This window comes from Hyperolius riggenbachi, chromosome 4 (genome assembly GCF_040937935.1).
Source record: "Hyperolius riggenbachi isolate aHypRig1 chromosome 4, aHypRig1.pri, whole genome shotgun sequence".
NCBI lineage: Eukaryota > Metazoa > Chordata > Amphibia > Anura > Hyperoliidae > Hyperolius > Hyperolius riggenbachi.
In genome coordinates, this window is record NC_090649.1 from 209,473,989 (window position 1) to 209,490,763 (window position 16,775).

Below are 16,775 nucleotides of genomic sequence, written 5' to 3' on the forward strand. Positions count from 1 at the left end.
CAAAGCGCAGCCTGGCAGCGATTGGCCAGGCTGCGCAAGGGGTATTCGGGGGGGGGGGGGGGGGGCTGTATCGTGGCGGGTAGCGGCGCATCGGCAGCGGGGATCAGACCAAACACGCAGCTAGCAAAGTGCTAGCTGCGTGTTTGAAAAAAAAATTATGTAACTCGGCCCAGCAGAGCCTGAGTGGCACCCTCCAGCGGCTTACCCCGTGTCACACACGGGGTTACCGCCAAGGAGGTTAAAGGCAGAGGATCTGACCACCATTCCTTGAGGCAACTTGTTTCATTAATTTTTTTGAGGCACCTACTTAATTACTTTATTTGGAGGCATGTGACTTATCTTGTACTTGTGACTGCTTAATATTTCTATCTGGAGGCATGTGATGTTAATTCTCTTATAAGAGGACATGCCACTACTTATTTTTTCTATCTCAGGCACCTAGCTACTCAATTATTTTATCTGGCAGCATGTGACTACTTGATTCTTTTATCTAAAGACATGTGAATACGTGATTGTTTTATCTGGAAGCATGTGACTACTTTGTTTAATCTTGTGGCACTTGGCTACTTAACCTTTTGAGGACCACGGTCTTAAAACCCCTAAAGACCAGGCCATTTTTCACAAATTGGGCCACTGCAGCTTTAAGGCCACGCTGCAGGGCTGCACAACTCAGCACACAAGTGATTCCCCCCCCCTTCCTTTTCTCCCCACCAACAGAGCTTTCTGTTGGTGGGGTCTGATCGCTCCCCCAATATTTGTTTATTTTTTACAAATATTTTCTCTTTTGTTTTCTTTAATATTTTTATTATTTTCCCCACCCTCCCTCCCTCCTCCCGTCAGCCAATTACAGTGATCAGCTGTGATAGGCTTTAGCTTTAGCCTATCACAGCAAATCACTCCTGTGTCCCCCAGCGGGACAGCCGTGTCACACAAGCGGCGATCGCTGCTGGGAGACTGAAGGCGGAGCGCTGTCATCTAAGCGGAGATGCGCGCGCATCGGTGTGCGCGATCTCCTGCAAACCACGTCACAATGACTTTACTCCAATTGGCGTTAGGCGATCCTGGGGCTGGCGTCATGTGCACGCCCATCAGGGTGACGCGGTCGCCTAGTGAGTAATTCTTATATTTAGGGAGGCCATGGTGTCTTAAGTTTTGTATCCGAGAGGTATAGTGGCTATTAAATCCTGCAATCTGGGGAACCCATGCTCTTGTTGGGAGAAGGGCATGTATAAAATGTGTGTATTGTGGGGGGTTGTTAGTATATTGTTAGTCAGTGGGCGGCTGGTAATAGTGGGCCTTGGGCGGCAAGAAATACAAATCCGGCCCTTCAATATGCATATTGTTTGAATGCCATCTCTCCTTTATACAAAATACCATCTCTGTAGGATGCATGGGAGGGGGCTGTATTTACAGAGGTATAAAGATTAGGGAATAAGATTTCTCATGGGAAAGAGGGTATCAGCTACTGACTGGGATGAAGTTCAATCCTTGGTTACATGGTTACAAATTAAAATTTTGCCGCATGAGGCTCAGGTGGCTACAAGAGCAGCATAGTTCTAGCGGCAGTCCTGAAGCGGTTAAAAAAAACTATACAGCCTAAAATTCACATTGTGTATCATGTTCTCAAAAAAAGTTACCTGCCAGGTCTTTTCCGGTGCTTAGCCCTGCCACCTTGCAGAGGCGTGCTATAGCACACTGTTTCTGACACAGAACGTGCCATGGCACTCATCTGCAAAGGGGCAGGGCTAAGCACCAGAAGCCAGAGCACACAGGGCTCGGGGGATGAGTTTTAGAAAACATGATACACCCAGGCTATATCGTCTGTTTAATGAAGTAGTCATTACTTATTTGAGTAAAAATAAATAAAGAAGAAGGACAATCACAGTAATGCTGGGAATACAGGCGATTAGCCGCCGGATCGACCCCAGCCGCGTCCCCACTCGTCTGTGCGTGCGCGCATAACGATTACCGCTTGTCCCCGCCGGTGCTCCTTATCAGCCGCTCGATTCCCTGCCATTGTCTGCCGGCGGGGATCGAACGGGCAGTGGTCGAGCAGCGTGATCGGACCAGCTGAATATTATCAGCTGGCCGGATCAGCTGCTCGATACACGGTACAGAAACGTACCGTGTATCCCCAGCATAAGTGTCATTCTGGCTCTGTTTCGCTTGGGAATTTACAGCGGAGATCCACTGTAACAATGGACTTCCAAAAAGTGGGAAATTCAGGTCTGCTGTTGCTGAGATTTTTCTTTTCTTCCATTGTCAATTCTTACAACTCAATTACAAAGCAGCTGTACCAGCTCTGGACATCAGAAAATTAGAAAACAAAAATCTCAGCATCACAAGATGCGCTCTCCTTTGGTTTAGTCCATGCCACAAGTGATAGGATGATTATAGGACATAGCACCACATCTGTTACACAAGAAAAGCATATATCTATTACTGGCACTGATTGTAACAATCCCCAGTATAAAAATAGGGTGTTTTCATGAAAGTGGACCTTCAAGTATTAATAAATCATCTGCACAACTATTACCAAATCATCCAGCAGAAACCTTATGTTTTACATTTTAGAACCAAGCACTGGTGGCGTAGAAAGTAAATGATTACAGCTATATGGATCTAGCTTAGCTTCGAGTTTCCTGGTGGGACCTATATCTAGGGCAGCAGAAGCTGCATAAAGGATAAACATTGTGTAGAAAATTAAGAATACAAGTCACAATAAATTAATAATTTGCAAAATAAAGTGCAAATGCACAGTAACAACCGATATTAACCAATATGTACTTATATTAATAAGTTCTCAGGTTATAGTGCAACAACTGCTTTAGGAAACCAAATGGGTTGTTTTGTTAGTAAAGTCTCTCACTTTCAGAAAAATAAATTGCTTCTCTTGAAAAATAAAAGCAAACAGACTACCAGTAAGTAAAATCTGTATTTATACTTGATAAAGAGGGACAACCCTTTCTATGTGGCATCTGCAGATGGGGCATATTTGGTTAGGCAGAGCTTGATAACACTGGAAACAGCAGCATACATGTCCACATGGAAGGATCACACATTCACGTGTTTTAGAAATGCAGATTACACACAGTCTTTCAGAATCCACTGACTCATCATCAGACATTGGAGTTACAATGTGTTGCTGATCAAAGTGGTCTTCTTGCCGGTGTTTCTCTTTATAACGCTGATATGCTCGGTACAGGGCGATGCATACCACAGCAGTTCCCAAAGCTCCAAAGAGAAATGCTGCTCCTCTCCAAAAATAAGCTATGGATTGCTGTCCATGTAAAACGTCTTCATACCCAGCAAGCGATAAGAAGTATGTAGATCCATCTTGAGGAGGCACTAAAGTAATTTCTCCATCACTGTTCAGGGTCAACTTTCCCAGTCCAGTTATGGTACTCCCAACCGGCAGAATCTCTTCTATCTCTAACAAGCCTGTGGGTTTTTCCCCACTCAGGTAGTGGCCAATTAGCTCACCAAGACCGAGAGAAGCAGCTTGAAAGCGTTCATGGACAGTTTGTAAAGTCAGGCCAGATGCAAGCAGTGGGTGACACACCAGTACAGAGCATTCATCATCCTCCAGAGGTCGTAACCGGAAAGGAATTTCCTTCACACTCTCGTGAACTACTCTCTCATATTCATTCCTGAGGAAAGACATTTATGGTTAAAGTTCAATAACAGGCAGCCATTTATATTCTGGTTCTGTCAAAAGTGTCTTTCAAACCCAGCTTAAGCAGATTGATCAATGCAGTCGGCTGAGAAGAAGGTTACACAGACATACAATAATTTTATGAAATAATGAAAAACAATCATCTGATCAGGGCTGTGGAGTCAGAGTTGGAGCCATTTTGGGTACCTGGAGTCAGAGTTGGAGTCGGTGGTTTCATAAACTGAGTCGAAGTCGGATGATTTTTGTACTGACTCTACAGCCCTGCATCTGATTGTGTAAGTCGCATTCAGTCACAACTGTCAGCTAGATAATCATGTGCATATTTCCTTACCAAGTAGATTTCACCCAGAACCGAACGTCCAATATTCAGTGGATATTCAGTTACAACAGCAACTTCTTATTTCAAAGTGTACTCCATTGGAGCTGTATAACTACCATAAAGCCAATTGTAATTCCAAAGCTCAAACAAAGTAATATGGTAATGTCGAACACTTTAATTCCAGTGCAGGAGACTTGGATGCAGCATTGAGTAACTGAAGTTACTTATAAAACACTATAATTCAGCCTCCAGCAATTGCTGGAAGCCGAATTATTTCATTCCCCACCATCCATGGCGCCCTGGAGGGGGAATAGTTTTTAAAGGGACTCCGAGCAGTGCAGAAACTATGGAAAGATGCATATCATATTAAAGCTCTCTTTCTCCTCTTTCCAATGATATATAAACTGCCGCCCTACGCCTTTTAGTTTTCGCTATTTTCACAATTGAAATTGCGGCCGCGGCAATTTCAATCGCGAAAATAGCGAAAACTAAAAGGCGCAGGGCGGCCGTTTATATATCATTGGAAAGAGGAGAAAGAGAGCTTTAATATGATATGCATCTTTGCATAGTTTCTGCACTGCTCGGAGTCCCTTTAACATCGATGGCAATTTGTGCAGTAGCAGGATAAGCCATACAGCCTGTACCCTGCGCCCAAGTCTCCTGCGCCGATTCCGCTCGTATGCGGTGATGTCACACTCTCCTAAATTAGTTCACAATTAGTAAAATTAGAAATTATTTGAAGTTTTAAGTGTATTCTTTCTTTGCTGTGGCCTAATGGAACTCATGCTACTGCTTGCTGATCTTACTATAAACTCACGGATATGCTAGTGGGAGAATAAACTAATGGCTGAACTACCACTAAATTGCAGTGAATGTAAGGGTACTCAGAATAAAAAAAGATTGGTATGACAGGTCACTCAGCAGGAGCCTAACAAGAGTTTGTCAGAACAAGGCATCAAGAATCATGGGCAAGGTAACTATAGGTGCGCCAACCCCCTCTCCCTCCCTCCTCCAGGCTGGTTTTATTTGCTCATACTTTCATTTAACCTCCTTGGCGGTTACCATGAGTCAGGCTCGGGGTGGAAAAAACATGCCAGGAGCAGTAACCCTGAGCGTGAGTTGTGGAAGCCGCCGGCAAGACTGTGCAGAGCATCGCGCAGTGGGCGTTTTCACTCACCTCCCAAGGGATCCAGTCAATGGCAGTCATTCTCCTTCCTGTCCTTCGAGTCACTGCATCCCTTGGGTGAGATAGCGATTTGTCGTCATGATGACAGACGGCGATCTCACTACAGGGTTACAGCACCACCCGGAGGATGGAGGGAGAACTGCAGCGCTGGATCCATGGAGGTGAGTGCTGGGGCTGCTGCAGATCTCTCTGCTGTGTGATTTTTTTTTTTCCAAGTTATAGGGTCTAAAAGCCTGCAAAAAAATTGCACCTCTTTTAGACCCAAAAATATGGAAAGAACCAGACCACCAGGGGGGTTAACAGACTGCTTCATTCTAAATAAGATTAGTAATACCAAGGTATACTCACAACCACATGGCTCGGTAATCAGGGACTTCCTGACTAACCAGTTGTAGGTAATCTGTCCTTTCATCTAAATCTCAAAACATCCTGATTCTATGTAGTCCTTGAGATAAGGATAGGAAACAGAAGCTGTGTGCTTTATGTTATAGCCAGCACTGGAATGTTTCAGCTATGACAGCTTGTTACCAAATCAGTGATTGACATCCAAAAATAGAATCCAATTTATCTGCAACAATGATCATTTTTAGAAGACAAGCAGTTGAACTCCTTCCTTTGTAGTGCTATTCTAACTGTGGGGGCCACCCGTAGAGCATATGCCAGGAAGCCAACCTGGGAACAGGACCTCTCTGATAAAGATTGGGTAGAGGCTCTCGAGGACTCAACAAATGTTTCCCCTCACCTTCCTGACAGGATGAAGCAGTGTTCACACTATAGTGCAAACGCATAATATGCGTAAATGGTGTGGCATTGTGCTCTTGTGTTCTGTTTCGCAGTGTAAACACATCCTAATAACAACATGAGATGCATTTACCATTCGATTTTGCGTTTAATTGCGATGTATTAAATGCAGCGTAGCTTGCGCTCCTTTAAAGTACCGCACAAAGGTATGTAGCACGACCGCCATACTTACGTTATGTAGTAGTAAGGTATTGCGGTCGTGCTACATACCATCATGCACCACTTCAAAGCTACATGATGATTGATATGTAATGGCAGTAACTGCTTTCTTTTTCAAGGACTTCCTCTTTCGCTTCCTCCTTACATTACTTCAATGTAGAGTCACTATATGTCCATTTGTCAATAGTGGGTTTATAATGGTCTGTCTGTGTCACAGTTCGTCACTATAATATGGCAATATAATAAACAACAAGCAATGAAACTAAATCAGTCACTGTAACAACTGCTAACTGATCAAAATTCTCAACTTACCAGCTTTTCGTCAGGCTGTTCCAGAGCAGACTGTGCTCTATCATTTGCTGCTTCTGAATTACAGCCTGGAGGTCAGGATAATTCTGGCTACAGAGAGGTTTACCCACTGCTTCCACCCTTCCTGTGAGGAAAAGAAAAGAATATGCCAACTCAGTCAGTTAGCACGTAAGTGCAGGTATACATGGCTTTTTTTAAAAAGTGCTCGCACGTGCACAATCCAGAGCTGCCAGTCTTCAGGAGCCTTAGGCCCGGTTCACATTAGCGGTGGCTATCCGGAATCGCCGTGCCGGAGCCGCACCGCATGCGGAACGGACGAAACGGACGCACGGCATAGCAATGTAAGTCTATGCCACCGTTCGTTCACATGCGTCCGTTTCATCCGGACCGGAGCCGGACCGGATCCGGACTCCGGCGTCCGTTCCAACATGCGCTATTTTTTGGTCCGGCTCCTCCGGCAGCCGTATCCGGGGCGGAGCCGGACTGCACCATCCAGCCAATACAAATCAATGAGAACCGGATAGCGCACAACACACTGGCTAAAAATCCGGATGTTCTACCCCACTTCCTATGAGGATTGTTGCGGCGATATTGGATCGGGGACACATGGGCAAGCATTTTGGAGTGGAGCAGCACGAGCTGGAGATGTTGGCAGCATGTTGGAGGTGGAGGTGAGTGCTAAACAGCGGAGGGCCTGATTCCACAGGTCCCCCTTCTGCTGACCTCCCAGACCCCAACATTTTTTTTGTTTTTTACGTACTTTTGCCAAACGGATCCGGATCGCATCCTGATGAACACCTGATGCAACCTGACCGGATCCGGATCAGAACCGTACGGTTCCGATCCGGATCCGGTCAGGTCATCCGGTCCGTTTGGCAGACAACCGCAAGTGTGAACGGGGCCTAAGTGCTTCAGAAGACTTCCGAAGTCTCCCATGGTGGGAGATACAAACGGAGAAGCCTGAGGGGGAATGAGGACATTGTGAAGAGAATGAGAAGATTCTATAGGACCCAGAGCCTTTCCTTTGGCGAGTATCTGTTTTTTACTTTTATTTCAGACTTACTTTAAGAGGACGTCCAATCTACAAACCATATTTCCTCTTCTATGTATAGGTGGTTTCACAAGGCCTTTCTGAAGAGCTGTTAGAGCCTTTAGAAAATATCTTCTTTAAACCTCTGACTATGAAACAACTTCTCTTACAGCAAGAAGAACTGAAAATTACCAGCTGTATCTTGTAAACACCCATATTAAAAGGGCTGTTGTAAAAGGTGAATAATCATGTTTTTCTCTGCAAATATTAGCTTATAAGTTATAATATAAGAAGTTATCACACATATGAAGCAATAATGCATTTTACCTTCCAGTGCTACATAATGTATTTCCCGGGTTTCTTCCATCAGTGCCTGTAAATCAGCGCTCATCTGTAGCCTGGAGGCAGCCTGGATGAGAAGCAGAACACAGATCAGGAGGGTGGCGATTCCCACTTTCTCTGCATTAGTGGTCATCAACATTATTTCATTATATACCCCCTTATAGTATGGGACATACAGGTCCTTCTCAAAAAATTTGCATATTGTGATAAAGTTCATTATTTTCTGTAATGTACTGATAAACATTAAACTTTCATATATTTTAGATTCATTACACACAACTGAAGTAGTTCAAGCCTTTTATTGTTTTAATATTGATGATTTTGGCATACAGCTCATGAAAACCCAAAATTCCTATCTCAAAAAATTAGCATATCATGAAAAGGTTCTCTAAACGAGCTATTAACCTAATCATCTGAATCAACGAATTAACTCTAAACACCTGCAAAAGATTCCTGAGGCTTTTAAAAACTCCCAGCCTGGTTCATTACTCAAAACCACAATCATGGGTAAGACTGCCGACCTGACTGCTGTCCAGAAGGCCATCATTGACACCCTCAAGCAAGAGGGTAAGACACAGAAAGAAATTTCTGAACAAATAGGCTGTTCACAGAGTGCTGTATCAAGGCACCTCAGTAGGAAGTCTGTAGGAAGGAAAGAGTGTGGCAGAAAACGCTGCACAACGAGAAGAGGTGACCGGACTCTGAGGAAGATTGTGGAGAAGGACCAATTCCAGACCTTAGAGCCACCGTGTACAGGCATGTGCAGGAAATGGGCTACAGGTGCCACATTCCCCAGGTTAAGCCACTTTTGAACCAGAAACAGTGGCAGAAGCGCCTGACCTGGGCTACGGACAAGCAGCACTGGACTGTTGCTCACTGGTCCAAAGTACTTTTTTTCGGATGAAAGCAACTTTTGCATGTCATTCGGAAATCAAGGTGCCAGAGTCTGGAGGAAGACTGGGGAGAGGAAAATGCCTGAAGTCCAGTGTCAAGTACCCACTGTCAGTGATGGTCTGGGTTGCCATGTCAGCTGCTGGTGTTGGTCCACTGTGTTTTATCAAGGGCAGGGTCAATGCAGCTAGCTATCAGGAGATTTTGGAGCACTTCATGCTTCCATCTGCTGAAAAGCTTTATTGAGATGAAGATTTCATTTTTCAGAACGACCTGGCACCTGCTTACAGTGCCAAAACCACTGGTAAATGGTTTACTGACCATGGTATTACTGTGCTCAATTGGCCTGCCAACTCTCCTGACCTGAACCCTATAGAGAATATGTGGGATATTGTGAAGAGAAAGTTGAGAGACGCAAGACCCAACACTCTGGATGAGCTTAAGGCCGCTATCAAAGCATCCTGGGCCTCCATAACACCTGAGCAGTGCCACAGGCTGATTGCCTCCATGCCACGCCGCATTGAAGCAGTCATTTCTGCAAAAGGATTCCCGACCAAGTATTGAGTGCATAACTGAACATAATTATTTGAAGGTTGACTTTATTTTAAAAACACTTTTCTTTTATTGGTCGGATAAAATATGCTAATTTTTTGAGATAGAAATTTGGGGTTTTCATGAGCTGTATGCCAAAATCATCAATATTAAAACAATGAAAGGCTTGAACTACTTCAGTTGTGTGTAATGAATCTAAAATAGTTGAAAGTCTAATGTTTATCAGTACATTACAGAAAATAATGAACTTTATCACAATATGCTAATTTTTTGAGAAGGACCTGTATAGGAAGTAACCCCAAATGGGTAATGTATCATTGACCCACACGCACTTGTTAGCAGTGCACTTTAACCTCCCTGGCGGTATTGATGGTTATGCACATCAATAAAAATAGGTAAGTTAAAACCGTTTTTTTTTTTTTTTTTTTTACTTCAGTTTAGGTTCCTAAAGCTTAACTGTCCTGTGCCCGCGCCATCACTCTCTGATCATCCGATCCCCGCCGCGGCTGTTTCGTTTCCACATTTTGCCTGCGCAGCTCTGGCCACGCACGTCTTTGATCGCGCTCCCGTCCTTGTGGACGTCCTGCGCATGCGCAGTACGCATACTACATACATATGCAGTACGCATAGTACATGTACTGTGCATCACAGGACAACCACAGGAACAGCAGCACAATCAACGTTACGCATGGCCAGGGCTGCGCAGGTGCACTGGCTCAAAAACGATACTGATCCACGGCGGGAACCGGATGATCAGTGAGTGACAGCGCGGGCACAGGATGTCTGCAAGGGGCTGGTGGAAGCCCCAGGTAAGTTAAACTTTTTCTTTGAGCATCGGTTAAGGTTTCCTTCAAGGCGCACTACTAATTAATGAATATGAATCAAATATACATGAAATACTATACTATTAACCACTCAAAGGGGTACTGTATTAAAAAAAATGCATTTTTTTTGCTAATTTTGTTAATTAAAATTCAGGAATACTGATTAACTAACATTGCAGATTGCCCAGCAAGCTCATGGTGAACCAGAACTCATTGGAGTGTGTAAGGCAGCCTTTCTAGTAGAGGAACCCTGCAAATAACTTTTGGATCTCAAGGAACCCCTGCAAACAATATTTTGATCTCGAGGAACCCCTGCATTTATTTTGCAGATGGCATAGTCTTTAAAAGTAGGTTAGAATGTTTATTTCACCACCCCCTATTACACTGCCACTCATTACATTGTCTCCTTACCCCTAATTTAGTGCTTCGTTTTACAGTACCCCCTATTATAATGTGCTCTATTATATTTCCCCCGCAATGGGGGAAAATGCTGAGGAACCCCTGCAGAGTACTCAAGGAACCCTGGTTGAGAAAGCCTGGTGTAAGGGGCTAAAAAGGACCAAAATGCCCTCTTACAAAAATGCTATGCAAAACAGAAATCTAAAGTCTAAACAAAAAAATGAGTTTAACTTACCTGGGGCTTCTTGCAGCCCCCATCCTGTGCCCACAACATTCGTCCAAGTCCCTCCGCCAATCAACAGTGACCCCCGCAAATCTGGCCAGCCACGCTCCCGCAGCCGAAAGTGTTCTACACATGCGCAGTACGCAAGAATCGCTACTGCGTATGCACAGAGCGCTCCCAGCAGCAGGAACATGATCAAGGTGCCCACGGCTCAAGGCCACGCATGCGCAGTAGTCGCCTCTGCTTGCCGGAGGGACTCGGACAGACGTCATGGGCACAGGATGATTCCAGGGTGCTTCCAGAAGCCCCAGGTAAGTTAAATTCATTTTTATTTAGAGAAGATATTTGTGATTAATAATAAACGGGTATTATTATTATGAATAATAATGTAATGGTGCAATGATGTGCCAGCTTGTTATTATTGCTATTAACCAACAACTGCAAATATATACAGCAACTTTCAAAATTCTGATAAGCCCCTGGACATTGCTGGTGGGAAATTTGCAGTACGATAAATAATACGCAACTCCACCGTCAAAATATCCTACCTCGTAGACCTGTCCTGCTATTGACACACTAATCCACCGGGAAGTCAGCGGTGCCCATATATGGAGGAACAGGCATTTGCTGCGGTGTATGTGTGTCAGGTGCTGCATAGGAGTTTACAAGAAGTGTTACTGGGCTGGACAGCAACTACACGAGCACACTGTACCTCAATGCGCCGAACAGTCGCCCGCTGCCTCCAGTACAAGTAATAGAAGAGGCTGGCGAGAGCAAAGCTGGAGCCCGCACACAGCCGCTCCAGGCCTGACACCTCCATGCCACACCGCCGCCTGGACAGACAACTCGGCTACAAACTGTACACAGTTTCACAATGACATTAGCAGGAAACTCCATCACCCAGAATTCCCCGTACTTGCGCAATACTTCTCTCCAGTCTCCACATCCCCTCCGCCGCTAGGCTGTAGTTCCCGACATGCATCTGAATCAGCGCCTCCTTCTTCTTTCACAATTCACAAGTCTCTATACTCGCGGCTTCTGTGAATGCTCCTGCCTTCACCTCAAATGTGGGCAACAGAAGGAATGTTGCCAGTGTGCTCGGTCCCATTATATGTTTAAGTGAACTTCATGTCTGTGCAGCTAGTAAATCACCTCATGGGTAATATCTGGCGTCAAACATTTCATTTCAAGTTGAACCTAAATTTATTTTTATATTTTTAAAAGTAAAACTGTAGGCGAAAAAACTTTTGAAAGGCAGATACCTAAGTAGTGGGGAGTAGGGGTGTAGCCAGGGTTGACTGGGCCCCATAGCAAAAATGTTTATTTATTTTCACCAGAAAATAATGGTAAAATGGGCAGCAGTCACCAGAAAATAATCGTAATGTGGGCAGCAGTTACCAAAAAATCGCAATGTGGGCAGTAGTTGCCAGAAAATCGCAATGTGGGCAGTAGTTGCCAGAAAATCGCAATGTGGGCAGCAGTTACCAGAAAATCGTAATGTGGGCAGCAGTTACCAGAAAATCGTAATGTGGGCAGCAGTTACCAGAAAATCGCAATGTGGGCAGCAGTTACCAAAAAATCATAATGTGGGCAGCAGTTACCAGAAAATCGCAATGTGGGCAGCAGTTACCAGAAAATCGCAATGTGGGCAGCAGTTACCAAAAAATCATAATGTGGGCAGCAGTTACCAGAAAATCGTATCGTGGGCAGCAGTTACCAGAAAATCGCAATGTGGGCAGCAGTTACCAGAAAATCGCAATGTGGGCAGCAGTTACCAGAAAATCGCAATGTGGGCAGCAGACACCAGAAAATCGCAATGTGGGCAGCAGACATCAGAAAATCGTAATGTGGGCAGCAGACACCAGAAAATCGTAATGTGGGCAGCAGACACCAGAAAATCGCAATTTGGGCAGCAGACACCAGAAAATCGTAATGTGGGCAGCAGACACCAGAAAATCGTAATGTGGGCAGCAGGCACCAGAAAATCGTAATGTGGGCAGCAGGCACCAGAAAAAAAATACACCTGTGGAAAAAAAGACAATTCACTCACCTGACAGAATTATTCTCTCCCGGCATCTGCTCTGCCTCCCAGAAGTCTGCGGTCTGCGGGGAATGAACTGGCCCGGCGTCTAATAGACGCCGCGGCTAGTTCCGCACCTGGCTGGGGGGTCCCACAATCGGGAGGGGGGGGGGGGGCGGCAGCGCTTCCCCTGCACACGGCTGGCGGGCCCCCTGCGGGCGATGGGTTTGCATCCCCAGTAGTTACGCCAGCGGCACTGGCGTATTACGGAGCTGCCTATATTTGGAAGTACTCAAGGACTCGAGTGTTTCTGAGGGCTTCTGGAAGCACCAAATTTGAACGGGGACAACGCTGGAACAACTCCCCGAGAGAGGAACAGGAAATAGACTTCGTTTGGACAATTCAGTGGAATATGCCACATTGGCTATCATTCATAAAAGTGTTGTCGGTAAAGTAAATATATGCGGGAAAACACAGCTGGCGGTATTTTAGACTTCTGGCTGCTCATTCATAAAAATGTATACAGTTGCGATAGCACTGCAGAGATTTCCCAAACTAGGCAGGCTGTAGGCTTGCGGAAGCACAGGAAACTGCCAAGTTGATACATTTCTCCGTGTTCCGCTCTACTGCAGCTGCCTGGAAGGTCTGTGTCTCCATAACATTGTTATCACCACATCCAAGGGAGCGGTACTTCCTGACCTCACACCGCTTGCGGTAATCTTTATGAATTTACATTTTGTTACATTTTTTTACGATAATCACAGCACAAGGCGGTGATTTATTGCTCTGCTTGGTAATGTCAGCTTTTCATGCGGAAAGAGCCTTTATGAATGGAGAATTTGCTATGTGGTCAGTAAAGTGAGCTGTCTTCAGCATTTCCACATGCAGAAATGCTTTATGAATGATAGCCATAGTGTCACATAGTGCAAGCGATAGCCATATGAAGCAGGGATATATGCATCTGCGGAAAATGGCGGCGCTATATAAATACTAAAGAATAATAATTTGCCTCACCAGGATTGCACTTTTATTTAGCTTTCCTGTATGACAAGAAGCCACAGACAGCCAGCACTAGGGGAAGAGGGAAACAAAGGTGAATGAGGGGAGGGCTGGTGCCAACCATGAAGGCTTCTGAGCATTTTTAAAATCAACAGTGATTTAAAAGCGCTTGGCTAATGTTACCATATGAGGGTGTTCTTACAGCAGCGTTGTGATTTTTTCAAAATCACAAGTATACTGCATGTAGCATTTTATTGAGCGATTCATTCAGAAATCGCGTTGAAAATCGCTTCACAAAATCGCACTCACAAATTTCTATTGTGATTTTGCATTGCACTAGCCCAGAGAGAGGAGGAGTGGAGAGAAATAGAATAGCCTGAGTTGGAGCAGGGATCTTATCTGTATTGCAGTCCCACATCACACAGAGGCTACTTACCTGTAATAGGACTCCTGTCCCAATCTCTCACACAAGTCAGAAAGCAGCCCTCCTGGAGTCTAGGGACTGAAAACTTTTCAACTTGTTTAATACCTTATCCACACATGCAGTCATTATAACATAGGGGAGAGACCTGACAGATTTTTGCCCATGAACCCTCCAGGCAAGCTCTGTATCATGCTGTGTATATTTACCAGCTTGTCTGCGCTCTAATTGCACTTTTATCAGCTAGCCTAGTGCTTCACATTGCCTTACAACAACAAACCTGAATACACCAGACACTGACCAGACCTAAATCACTGAATGAAAGGTGGTCTGGGGGGAGATTGCCCTCCTTCCAGCCAGCACTAGGGGAAGGGGGAAAACAAGGGTGAATGAGGGAGAAAGGAGGAGTGGAGAGACTGAGATAGAGCAGAGAGCTTATCTGTATTGCAGTCCCACATCACACAGAGACTACTTGCCTGTAATGTGGCTCCTGTCCCTGCCAGCCAAATCCAAAAAAAAGCTTTATTGGCAGGACCAAATACATTTAGTATTGCCAAAGCAAAAATAAAACACTAACAACATGGGAGGATTGTGGGAATAGGGGAAGGATATAGGTATACCGTCCATAGGGGTGTGGAGGATGTAAGGGATGGTCAGCCTCTCACACAAGCTGCAGGCAGCCCTCCTGGAGTTTAGGGACTGTCAAAAACTTTTCAACCTGTGAAATACTTTATGTAGCTGTCTACATTCAGTCTTTACAATAGTGAAAGAGTTGAGTTTTTCCCACAGTCCCTGCAGGAGGCAAGCCTCTGTATATTTACCAGCTTGCCCGCTTCAGCGATTTCAGGGATTTTTTTTAAAGGTACAGGAGTCTCAGGGGGGGATTCCAGACATCGGTAACCCCCGCCTGAATGCGCCAGTGGGGGGGGGGGGGAGTTTTGATCGCAGCCGGGGCCCATTTGGTGTTGCCATTGTTTGTGCCCTAGGCTCTGCATGACCCCATAGAGCTGTACAAATTATGTATAAAAATACAAAGGCAGACAGGAGAAGGGTAGGGACTAGATTGTAAGCCCCTCTGAGGACAGTCAGTGACATGACTATCTGCTCTGTAAAGTGCTGCAGAAGATGCCAGTGCTATATAAATACATACTAATAATATGGCAGGACATTACACCATGACTATGGTAGCATTAGATTGTGAACTCCTCTGAGGACAGTCAGTGACATGACTATGCAGCGCTGCGTAATATGTTGGTGCTTTATAAATACAATAAATAATAATAATAATATGTACTCTGTAAAGCACTGCAGAAGATGTCAGTGCTATATAAATACATAATAATAATATGGTAGGACATTAGACTGTGACTATGGTAGGATTAGACTGTGAGCTCCTCTGAGGACAGTCAGTGACATGACTGTGCTCTGTAAAGTGCTGTGGAAGATGTCAGTGCTATATAAATACATAATCATAATATGACAGGACATTAGACCATGACTATGGTAGGGATTAGATTGTGATCTCCTCTGAGGACAGTCATTGACATGACTATGTACTCTATGAAGTGCTGCAAAAGACATCAGAGCTATATAAATTACATAATAATATGGTAGGACATTAGACTATGACTATGGTAGGATTAGACTGTGAGTTTCTCTGAGGACAGTCAGTGACATGACTATGTACTCTGTAAAGTGCTGCAGAAGATGTCAGTGCTATATAAATCCTACCTAATAAAAGCTAAGTATCGCTGCGTCCAGCAGTTTTGTCCCTGTGTCCCAGGATTTTTGTTACTGCGCATGTGCGCAGTAACGGACAGCTGGGACCAGGGAGCTGGATGGGTGAGCAAGGTGGGCGGGTGTGGGCGCGCGCCTGCGTCGGGCGCGACGGGTGCGCGCTCGACGCGCAGCGGTTGCGTGCGCAGTATGCGCACTGGTGGCGGCCGTAGACCTAGAGCCCGTTTTTAAACAGGCTGGGTCTACTAGAACATAATAATATGGTAGGACATTAAAGACTATGACTATGGTAGGATTAGACTGAGCTCCTCTGAGGACAACCAGTGACATGACTATGTCCCTGTAAAGTGCTGCAGAAGATGTAAGCGCAATATAAATACATACCGTATTTTTCGGAATATAAGACGCACTTTTTCTCCCCCAAATTTTGGGCAGAAAAGTGGGTGCGTCTTATATTCTAAAGATACCAAAAAATCAATGCAGAGTGCGCAGGGAAGCTGAACCGCCACTATACATTACCTGATCCTGCAGCCGCGATCCTCCCCCCAGTGGTCGGCGATCCTCTTCAGCATCCTCCTTTCATCCTGGGTCCCGCAGCGCGATCCTCTTCAGTGGCAGCGGTAGGCAGGGACACCGGCCGCCTACCGCTGTGCAGAGCCGCCGGGGTCCGCTGGGCCATCTCCATAAACACTGCCGGGGTCAGCTGGGCTATCTGCATAAGCGCCGCTGGAGTCCGCTGGGTCATCTGCATAATAGACGCTGGAGTTCGCTGGGTCGCCGCCTCCATACACGCAGTTCTCTGTACTAGCCGCGCAAGTGCGCCAGGGGTCATGCATGACGTCATGCATGACCCCTGGCGCACGTGCACGGCTAGTACAGAGAACTGC

The 16,775-nt window shown here is 45.3% G+C and overlaps 1 protein-coding gene across 3 annotated transcripts; it reads right to left on the reverse strand.

The window, feature by feature from the left end:
* Positions 1-2,922: 2,922 nt before the first annotated feature.
* On the reverse strand, positions 2,923-11,824 carry LOC137570645 (mitochondrial ubiquitin ligase activator of nfkb 1-A-like). 3 transcript variants are annotated; one of them, XM_068279345.1, is made up of 4 exons: positions 11,628-11,824; positions 7,808-7,889; positions 6,454-6,574; positions 2,923-3,650 (listed from the first exon to the last, which is right to left on the reverse strand). In XM_068279345.1, the coding sequence occupies exons 1-4, from the start codon at positions 11,691-11,693 to the stop codon at positions 2,939-2,941; spliced, it is 981 nt and encodes a 326-aa protein (XP_068135446.1). In that variant the 5' UTR covers positions 11,694-11,824; the 3' UTR covers positions 2,923-2,938. The 3 variants fall into 3 exon arrangements, with proteins under 3 accessions (XP_068135446.1, XP_068135444.1, XP_068135445.1); XM_068279343.1 differs by lacking the exon at positions 11,628-11,824 and adding an exon at positions 11,424-11,603; XM_068279344.1 differs by lacking the exon at positions 11,628-11,824 and adding an exon at positions 11,260-11,415.
* Positions 11,825-16,775: the final 4,951 nt, after the last annotated feature.